The 11,036-nt window shown below is 36.2% G+C and overlaps 1 protein-coding gene across 1 annotated transcript; it reads right to left on the reverse strand.

The window, feature by feature from the left end:
• Positions 1,249-2,196, reverse strand: LOC107648218 (cytochrome P450 76A1-like). The gene has a single exon (XM_016352185.2). It carries the CDS (start codon positions 2,163-2,165, stop codon positions 1,548-1,550), a length of 618 nt encoding a protein of 205 aa, XP_016207671.1. The 5' UTR covers positions 2,166-2,196; the 3' UTR covers positions 1,249-1,547.

Here is an 11,036-nt window from a genome sequence, read left to right on the forward strand (position 1 = left end):
GAGTTTTAGCCATGTTTTAGGTTAGATTTGTAGAGAGAGAAGCTCTAACTTCTCTCTAGAATTTAGGATAGTTTAGGTTAAATTTCTTAGATCTAAGTTTTAATTCTTGTTTTAGTTCAACTCTCTTTATATTTCCTTGCTCTATTGTCTTAATTCTCTCAGTTTTACTTCTTAATTTCTTTATTTTGTCAATTTTAGTTTTATGAACAATATTGTTAATTCCCTTTTCCTTAATGCAATTTAATATTTTATGTTTTTTTGTGGTTTAATCTAGTTGTTTTTGTTGATTTCTTGCGATTGGTAGTCTTAGAATTTATTATTCTTGCAATTTACCATGCTCTTATTTTTATGCACACCAAGTATTTGATGATATGTCTCTCTTAGTTTTATGGTAGATTTTTAGTTCTCTTGGTTTGGTATTGAGGACTTAGGTGCCTTGATGTCATTGATATCCAATGTGATTGGCGATTTAGGGTTGTTAGTTGGTTTTCGGATCAACTATGTCCATTTGATTTCTCCCTCCGATGTTAAGGATAGCTAAGTAAAATTAACTCTTTGTAATTGCCATGTTGTGGTCAATGATCTAGATTGAAAACCTTGAATCTTAACCATTGCCAAAAGTGTCTTTTAGTATTTGATTTCTTTATTTGATCTTTACTTTCTTGCACCTTTCATTTCTTGTTTCATTGTTATCAAAACTGCAAAAAAATCCCATAACCAATAATATGCACACTTCCCTGCAATTTTTTCGAGAGATGATCTGATATCTAATACTCTCAGTATTTTTATTGGTTTGACTTAAGTGACAAAAAAATTAAACTTTGATTGTGAGTTATCTGTTGGTTTGGAATTATACTTGCAACGTGATTATTTCGTAAAAATTCCAAACCGACGATTTCACTCTGCATCAATTGTTTATGTCAAAGCTTTCTAAACACACTAAATTTTGATTGTTTGACTAGAATAATTGATTGACTATTGTTTGCTTAATCCGTTAATCCTCATAGGATTGACACTCACTCATCGTGAGTTTATTACTTGAACCGGTGCACTTACCGGTAGATTGTGGTTGTAAAATCGATATCACTCATGCTTGAATTGAAATGATGAACACATACAATGTCTTTTTTAACATAGATACCAACAGATTAAACCACATATATAATACATTAAAAGGGTGAAGATGACATAAATATTTAACTACTTTCGCACAATACCTCATAAATCATAATTCATAAACTCCCAATATTTAAATGAAAGATAGACAGAATTTATGTAGTTACTTTCAATAAAATTCATACAAGTAGTTTTCATTCCATCTAAATTCTCCATTTTGATGTGTTTTTGCATGAATTGAAATGATGAACACATAACGTGTCTTTTTTAATATAGATACCAACATATCAAACCACGTATATAATACATTAAAAGGGTGAAGATGTAAATATTTCACTACCCAAAAACACTAAAAAAAGTGACAAGACATACATATAATAGATTAACCGATATGAAATGCAGCTGAGGTCTTGATGAATTAACCTTTAGACTCATGATGGAGCAACAAGCTTCGGCACTGCAAGCAAGGGCTCAAGCTTCCTCATTGTAATTCCCAATTTGTCCCTCATATCCATGGTTGATGGCGTGACATGGCTATCAAGCTCCCAATCAAAGCGATGTAGCAATGACCCCAACACCAAGTGGAGGACCCTGTGGGCTAGTGGGACCCCCGCACACATCCTCCTCCCAGCACCAAATGGAATGAACTCATAGTGTTGACCTTTATAATCTACCTTTGACCCACCATCACAAAAAATAAACCTTTCAGGCTTGAAGGTCAAAGGGTCTTTCCACACATCTGGGTCCCTTCCAATGGCCCACGCATTCACGAAGACCTGCGTGTCTTTTGGTATGTAGTATCCCATGAACTTTGTGTCCTGAATGGCCCTTCGAGGAACAAGCAACGGAATGGGAGGGTGCAAGCGAAGTGTTTCTTTCACCACAGCTTGAAGGTATGGGAGCTTTTCTATGTCACTCTCTTCGAGTTCCCTTGCGGTTCCAACCACTCTATTGAGCTCGGATTTTACCTTTATTAAGCAATTACGGTTGCACAGAAGCTCTGTGAGTGCCCACTCTATCGTGCTGCTTGTAGTTTCTGATCCAGCCATGAATATTTCCTACATTTTAATTTGAAATAATAATTTTATGAATAATGCTGGACAACTAAGCTATAATAACATTATAAAAGCAACTCCAATGGAATCAATTTCGGGTATCACTTTTTACTTTTACTGTAATTGAAATTATTTAAAATTTATTTTAGATACCAATTCTGAAATGATATTGGTATAAAAACAGAGATACCTTATCATTTTAAAGAAAGATCAGCAAAATAATGCCACTTGTATACTTTATTAAATTTTTATTAAATGAACATTGTAACGTTATTGTATTGTTGTTAGTAAAATGAGACTATGCATTGGAATGGCAAATTTTACATTGAGTTTCAAATCAAATTTTATGATATATGGTCCCACAAATACTTATGTGGCACCTTGTTGGACCATAAAATGAAATTAAAACTATGCATTGGAGATGCTCTAGGGGTTAATTTTAACCAACATTATAACAAATTGATCAGTTTAATGGCAGCATAAAGAATAGCGGCTAAGGATGGTAAAAAATTGACCTACCAGTAGATGTGTGACACATGGAAAATAAATTTTAAAAGAAAGTTTGTTTACTTAGTGGAGAGAATCACATTGGTGATTGGTGCTTAACTATTTCATTGTTACTGAAAAATCTGGTCAAACTGTAATTAATTAAAATATAAATTAAATAGGAGCGAATATGGTTAGAAAATTTAGCAATCAGAATTTGATAATTTAAATATGATATTTGGACTTAGTGAATTTTTCTGAGTCAGAAAATATAGTTTCCTGCGTAAAAATGGGCATTGAAAATTTGAATGGCAATACCGGCTGAAATATAACCGGTACTACAGCTAAATAAATTAATTATAAGTGAATAAGGTTAAGAAAGGAGAAATTATAATTTGGGAAGCTAGAAATATTTAAAATACGATTTAAAACTCTAATCTTAAAGGTTTTAACCTAAAATTGGGTCAACGGGCTAAAATAAGTGAACCGAGCCCAAGTGGAACACTATATAAGAACTCATTTCAGCACAGAACAACCCATTTCCCCCTTTTTGAAGAGAGAAACACGCTAAAATGGTGAAGAGAGGAGGAAGAGAGAAACCCTAGCTACCATCAACTTCAAACCACCATAACTTTCTCTCCGAAACTCCGATTGACGAGCCGTTTGTGGTCACGCGTTGCTCTTCTCATCTTCTACAATTTTTATCTAAGTCTTATGGTGAGTATTCCATTGTCCTTTGCCCAGTTTTCTTTTTCCCACTTAAATTCGAGTTTGGTTATGGGTGGTGAGTAATTTTATGATTTTGGTTTATTTAGGAGTGCTCTAGTATGAGCCATTGATGAGTTCCTTCAACCAATTTCATGGGTTAAGATAAGAAACCCTCCAACCCTTGTGATTTATCATTTTTATGAATCCTAGGTTGATTATAAGTGTGAAAATTGATTATGTTAGAGTATTGGGTGATTTTGGTGCACAATTCAAAGATTGATATTGCTTGTGGGGCTTTGGTGAGGCTTGGAGCTAAGGTTGGTGGAGACTTCCAAAGAAGAGGCTCAATTGATTCGGCTCCAAGAGGTACGGTTTAAGTTTTATTTAAGTACCGTGTGGTGTGATGAGAATTCCTAGGCTAAATGCCCCTAGGATTAAGTTTGGATTGTATAAATGGTTGGTACTAATATGTATAGTTGATATATAATATAAATTAATGATTGGGTTGAGAGTTGTGTGAAATTGTATGTTTGGTGTGTTGAGAATTTGATGAATTGGATAATTAATATTGGTTTGTGGAATATGCATTTAAATTGTGAATTTGGGCCGGAGGCCGTGAATCTTGGGCCGGAGGTAGGAAAGAGGTAAGGAAGGTAAGTGATGTGTGTATTGTATGGTGTCATATGAGATTGAATGGATATTGAATATTGAGTGTGTGAATAAATGGGAGGAAAGTGGAATAATAAGAAATTAGGAATTTAGGAGTGGAAGGTGACGAAATTGAATTGAATTGTGTAGATGAGGTAGGTTTGATTTTGGTTGAGTGTAATTATCTGAATGTGGTTGGGTTGTGGTCATTTGGATGAGTGGAAATGAATTTGGCTTGTGAACATTGGAATAATTGGTGATTCTGTTTTTGCATAAAAACTGATTTTTGAACAACTTCGGCGGCCCGTAACTCGGTCCTCGGAGTTAGAAATTCTTCAAAACCAGATTTTTATAAAAGTTTATTCACGATCTTTCCAACGGTTCAGAAATGGTTGAAAAAAGAATTTTGTGGAAGAAGTTATGTGAGGCAGAAGTTTGAGATTTGAAAATTAAATTCTGCAGCTTTTTCAGACTTAGTAAAATTTTTGGTAAAACATACTCCGACGCGCACGCATGGCCGATGCGCACGCGTCACTCACAGTTTTTACTCTCTCACGTGTACGCCTGGCCGACACATACGCATCGCTGTATTGATGCAGGTGCATGGTATAAATTCAAGATAGTTGTGATGGTAGCGTGCTGGTTTTGTGCAAGGAGCACAAAACACATCCATGCGTACGCGTGGCTGACGTGCACATGTCCCCCCTACCTCTCAACTTCCCACGTGTGCGCATGGGTGACACTTACGCGTCCCCGCTTTTCTCTGCTTCCCACGTGTGCGCGTGGACGACGCGCACGCATGACCCTGTTTTCAGCAAAAATTGAATTTTGAATTTTTAAAGCCGAATTTCAGACTTCTAAGCCTCCATTTTCATCCTCTAAGTCCTAAATCTTTATAGTATGCCTAGTAATGAAAAGAAGCTTGAACATGAGTATGTCGGGAATGCATATATGATTAATGAATGAATGTGGTAAATGAATAATGATGGGAAATGTTAAATGTGAATATGCTGGTGTTGTCTCTCTGGTTGTAAGGGTGACAGGGCACCAATACCCTCTAATGGTGACAGGGCACAGATACCCTCTAATGATGACACGGCACGGATTCCCTCTAATGGTAATAAGTCGCAACAAAGAGACTGTACCTGGATAGTAGCAAGGATTGTGGTTCGTCCTGCTTGCTCCGGGTCAATGCTTGAGATACCTGGGTAGAAGAAAGAATGGTGGTTCGTCCCACTTGCTCCAGGTCAGAGATTGTGATGCCTGAGTAGTAGCGGCAGTAGCGGTGATTCCACTTGCTCCAGGTTGAGCTTTTAAACACCCGCCTGGGTAGTAGCTGTAGTAGTGGTTATTCCACTGGCTCTGGGTTAAGCGGGTAGTAGTAAGGGGGTTGTAGCTCAAACCCACTTGCTCCGCATGGGTGTTTCAGTCCATGGTTAGCTACCAGGACATGTCGGGTTGGCTATATAACCGACAGATAATATCATCAGCCATAGGGTAGGCATACATCATTTGCATATGTTTGAATTATTTGGGTTCGCCTAGTTGTTTTGGATTGCTATATCATATATGCTATGTTACCTGGTTATGTGCTACTTGTTCTACTTGTACCTTATTGTGTATTACTTGCCTGTATTGCTTGTGTTTGTACAACTGAGAGATCCCTCATGCTGGTGCCGGTTGACACTGAGGGCTGTTATTAATGAGATGAGTTGATGATGAAATTGAATAATGATGATGATTATTGAATGAGGTAATTTGACCTCTTTGGGTAGATGCAGTGAAGTGATTTCAGTTGCTCTAGGTGAGGATATGAGATAATGATATAGAATTGCTGAGACAGAATAGCTGAGGATGGTTTCATTTATAATTCAGATGCCAGGGTATTTTATCTGTCTTTGTGGTGGTCATCGAAGGCGGTCTTTGCAGCAGACATAGAAGGCAGCAATGGATACCATGAATCTTCACTGAACAAGAAAGAAGATGACGCTTCTATCTGTGTTTGGGTGTGGATTCAGGTTGTCCAATGAAAATCGGATCTAATTTAGATCTGTTTTGTAAACTCCATATAATTAGTGAATAATTAGTTAATAAATTAATTATTAATCAAAGAAATTATAAAACCAAATTTTATTAATCCAACGGGGTAGAAATATTAAAAATACGAATTTTAACACCAATTTTAAGGGTTTTGGCCTAAAACTGAGCCAACGGGCCAAACCGGTCAAACTAGGACCACGTTGGACCCAAGGCCCAACCCAATTCAAGCCACACTTAGTGATCTCAGCCTCCCTTCCCCATCTTCAAATGCATGCCTGCTGAAATACGCAAGAGGGAGAAAAACTTGTGAAACCAAACTCTACCTTCCGTTCAATCTCATATAACTTTCAATCCGGAGCTCCGATCGCCGCACCGCTTATGGCCACATGATCACTGCGTCGAACTCTACAAAACCACCAAACATTGTGGTAAAGAAAACTCAAATTCTTTTGCAGCCTCTCCTTCCCCCAAATTTAAAAAATTTGGACATTTGGTATTGAAATTGTGATGTTTTGGTGTTTAGGATCAAGCTAACTTAGTGGGCTTGCCGGGCCTTGTCCTAGTTTCCGTCGTTAAGGTGAGAAACCTCTAACTCTTGTGAATGAATAACTATGAACCCTAAGTTTATTTTGTGTGGTATGAATTTGTATTGGTTTAGATTATATGTGTTGGGACCAAATTAGTGGTTATGGAAGCTTGATTGTAGACCTTGGAGGTAGAATTGCTGTTGGTATGCATTTTAGTGTTTGGGACATTGGTGGAACATTGGTGTTTGTGGTGGAACATTGGTGTTTGTGGTGTTTGTGGTGTTTAGGATAGGTTAGAATGTACAATTATGTTGATGTTTAGTAATCTTGATTAACAATGTTGAGTTAGTTTGAGAATGAATTAATGATTGATGCTTGTGGTGAGGATGATGAATATGAGCAATGATTGTTGATATATTGATGAATTATGTTGCTTGATTTTGAATTGTTAGGAGAAGAGTATGAATTTTAAGTATTGACATGTTGTGGAATAAATGAAAAGTGTTTAGGTATGTTTTGGATATGGTTGGTTTGAGTTGGAACTTGAATGTTTGGTTTTGAAATGGAAATTTATAAAAATGGAGGTTTGTGATTTTGATGAAAAATCCAATTTTTTATCAAACTTTGGCAGGCCATAACCCGACTTCTGGACCTTCGAACTTCACCAAACTTGTTTCATATAAAAATTTGGTCTGTGAAGTTTACACCGTTTGAAGAATAGACTAAAAATATTTTCTTACGAAAAGGTTATGTGTGTCGGAAGTTTGGTGTGTAAAAGTGTTTCTACATATTTGTAACAGGTTTTTGAGAAAATACAAGGCCCGCATATGCGGACATATGGCTGCGTACGTGGGAATTGGCCACTGTCTTGGGGAACTCGCGTACGTGGACAAGGGTCACGTACGTGACCTAGCGAATTACACCCCTGCATACGCTAGACATCGCATGCGTACGCGGACAGAGCTCACGTATACGAGACCCTTTATTTTTGGGAAAATGCATTTTTGTGAATATTAACCTATTTTCTAACCTCTAAACCTCTATTTTTACTCTTTAATATCCCAAAACTTTTTTTAATCATACTGAAAGGGGTAAACCTTGAGAAGATGGAAACTTGAAAGTGAAGAAAATTTGTGAAGTGGTGAATTATGATTGAGAAGTACTGAAACACTGAATATGTGATAAACAATGGCTAAGATGAAAAAGAATAATTGAACTTGAATGATGATTTGGCTGGTGCACTTCTTTTTATCTGAGATATGAGTTTCTCTGGGTAGATGGATTGGGTTACAACCACTTGATCCAGGTTGAGACTCGATACTCTATTGACTCTACGTCGCATGATGTGGTCTGGCACTTTAACTCCCCAGAAATTTCCCCAATGAGCTAAATTTGATAATTGATTGTAAAAGTTATGCATAGACTCTTAGAGATGCACACACGAACGGACTATCCAAGGTTTAACTACCGGACTTGTCGGGTTTGACTATATAACTGACAGATGAGACTCATCAGCCATAGGATAGGCATACATCAAGTTTATTTATTTATTTTTTTTGAGTTTGCATTACTTAGGTTTGCCTACTTGATAATCTATGCTTAACTGTTATATGTTCTGTTTGCTGTAACTGTAATCTATTTGTATTTTTCTTGTATGTAATATATGTCTGTGCAACCGAGAGATCCCCTGTCTGGCAGAGGAATGACAAGAGTTATTCCATTGGAGTTTGGAGGGTTGGAAGAAAGTGAAGAATGAGGGGTTAATTTAGAATTTTGTTAGAACTTAAGGGCCTTAGATAACTTACCTTGTTCATGGTTTTAAATTATAACTCTAAGTTTTAATTCTGAGTGTCGGAGTTCTATAATCGCCTCTGACTTTCCCGAGGCCTCATATTATGTATGTTGGCACCATTACTATGCTAAGAACCCTTCGTTCTCATTCCATACATATGTTATTGTTTTCAGACGCAGGTCGAGAGGCACCTCACTAGGCGTCTGGAGTTTCTTTTTTAGGCAAAGTCGGGCTGATATATTTTGATATTTGGGCTATATGTATATATATATATATATATATATATATATATATATATATATATATATATATATATATATATATATATATATATATATATATATATATATATATATATATATATATATATATGTTTAGACTCTCCTTTGTGTATGTTTCACTTATGTACCTCTTAGAGGCTTGATGGAGGTCTAGGAGTTTATATTATGTATTTTGAGTACTTTTGGGATGTATATTTATATATGATATTCTCCGGCTAGCCTTGGCTTCACATGTTGAGCCCGAAGCTTGACATTCTATATCTCTTGACACACCGCTCTTGTTATATATATGTGCCTTTACTTTTCTTCATGCGCAAGTTTCTATTATGTGAGCATTGCGCTTTTCCTTTAATGATTTTTTCTTAAACTTTCCTTCAAGGCTCCTCAATTATTAAATTCTTTCAACTACTATTATGTATGTATTTTATTTTAGAGGTCGTAATACCACACCACCTCTATTTTTAATGTCAAAAAAAGGGTTACATTTTTAATGATATCTTTAACAAAAGGTGGGAAAAAATTACATAAGATAGGAGAAAACACCCTACATGATGATTATTTTGATAACACAAGGATTGACATCAAATTATGTAGAACATAACTGAAGATGTAAAATCTAACTATGAAATAATGAATAATATAAACACATGATTTCAAATGTTTAGTATTTTAAAATTTTATAATAAAAGTTATTTCTTAAATAACTTATAAAATAGACTTTAATTATTTTCAAATAAAATTATTACTCAAAACATATATTTAGAAATCTTATAATTTTAAATTTATATACTCTTCAATCAAGTAGATTGTACATTTTATTATAATTCTTTGTTAGTAAGAGTGCTAAGATTTATTCTTATATTTTTCTAATAACAAATATTTGCAAAAGAAATTTAACTAATTTTTAAATAATATTCATATCGTTTTGAATAAACCACAAAAATATTGTCATTTTAATGTAAATAAATATTGTTTGAGCCAACCTCCAATCCTTATCCGACCTGTTCTAGGGGATTTGCTCATTCTCTACCTAGCAGTTGCAAGCCGAGCTATAGCCTCAGCATTAGTTTGAGAAGACAAACACGAACAACTTATCTACTTTGTTAGCAAAGTTTTGTAGGGGGCAGAACTAAACTATCAAACCATAGAGAAGTTCGCATATGCCCTTATCATCACTTCCAGAAGGCTCCGACCTTATTTTCAAGCTTATACTATAAAAGTCCAAACAAACCAATCCATGAAGCATATCCTATAGAAGACGGACATTGTAGGAAGGATGCTATAATGGGCCATAGAACTGTCCAAGCTCGACTTAAGGTATAAAACTCGGACAGTAATCAAATCCCAGTATTTGGCCGACTTTGTGGCCAAATACATGGAAGCCCAAGGAAGTCCTACTACCTGGAATCTATATGTAGATGGATCATCCAATAAAGCTAGAAGTGGAGCAAGAGTGATTTTAGATATTGAAGAAGGAACTCGGGTTGAAGGTTAAAGATCTCAACATGAAGAAATACTTGGAAGAAGCACGGGAATATTTAGCTCAATTCTCGAATAGGTAAAGTACCTCATAGTTGGGATTGATTGTTTGACCAAGTGGATTGAAGTAGAACTCTTGACAACCATCACACCCTAAAGAAGTTAAAAGTTTCTTTACAAGAATATTATTACCCGATTTGGAGTCTCACACTCCATTATCATGGATAATGGAACTCAGTTTACCGACTCAATCTTTAGAAGCTCAGTGGCAAACCTTAAAATCAAGCACTAGTTCACATCGGTAGAACACACCCAACCTAATGGAGCATGGGTAGACGAGCTCCCACAAGTCTTATGGGCATATTGGACAACTCTCCCACAAGTCTTATTGTTTAAGCTACAACTATTACAAAATAATTGTTCATTAAAAGATCCATAGGCCGGGTCATCCAAATACTTAGAAAGTAAAGACTAAGGAGGAGGAATCTTCTTGTTCGAAGTCATGTTGGAAATATCTTCAGGTTACACGGAAGAAGTCAAAAGAATTTTAGGCTGAGAAGAGATTAGCTCATGTTCCATCCGGGTGGGAAAGCTCTGAGAGGCTCCCTCGACTCAGACTTTTGAGGTCTTCGGGTCGGGTATGAGAGTGTCTTCATCGTCTTGAAGTGCAGGAACAATCTTCTCATCAAACACAATGTTATCAAGACTAATGAGGGAGAGGTCCGCCTTGGGAGCAACAACCCGGAACTGAGCCTTTAGATTTTTCACCATCTCGTCCATACCTTCGACTATAGTTTTCTCAAGCTCCGCATATTTCTCCCTGGAGTTAGAGACCTCATCTACTAAGTCAAGCTTCTCCCTGATGACTCTGGTATAACTCTCCTCAACCTTCTTTTTTAATTGT

This window comes from Arachis ipaensis, chromosome B06 (genome assembly GCF_000816755.2).
Source record: "Arachis ipaensis cultivar K30076 chromosome B06, Araip1.1, whole genome shotgun sequence".
NCBI classification, from domain to species: domain Eukaryota; kingdom Viridiplantae; phylum Streptophyta; class Magnoliopsida; order Fabales; family Fabaceae; genus Arachis; species Arachis ipaensis.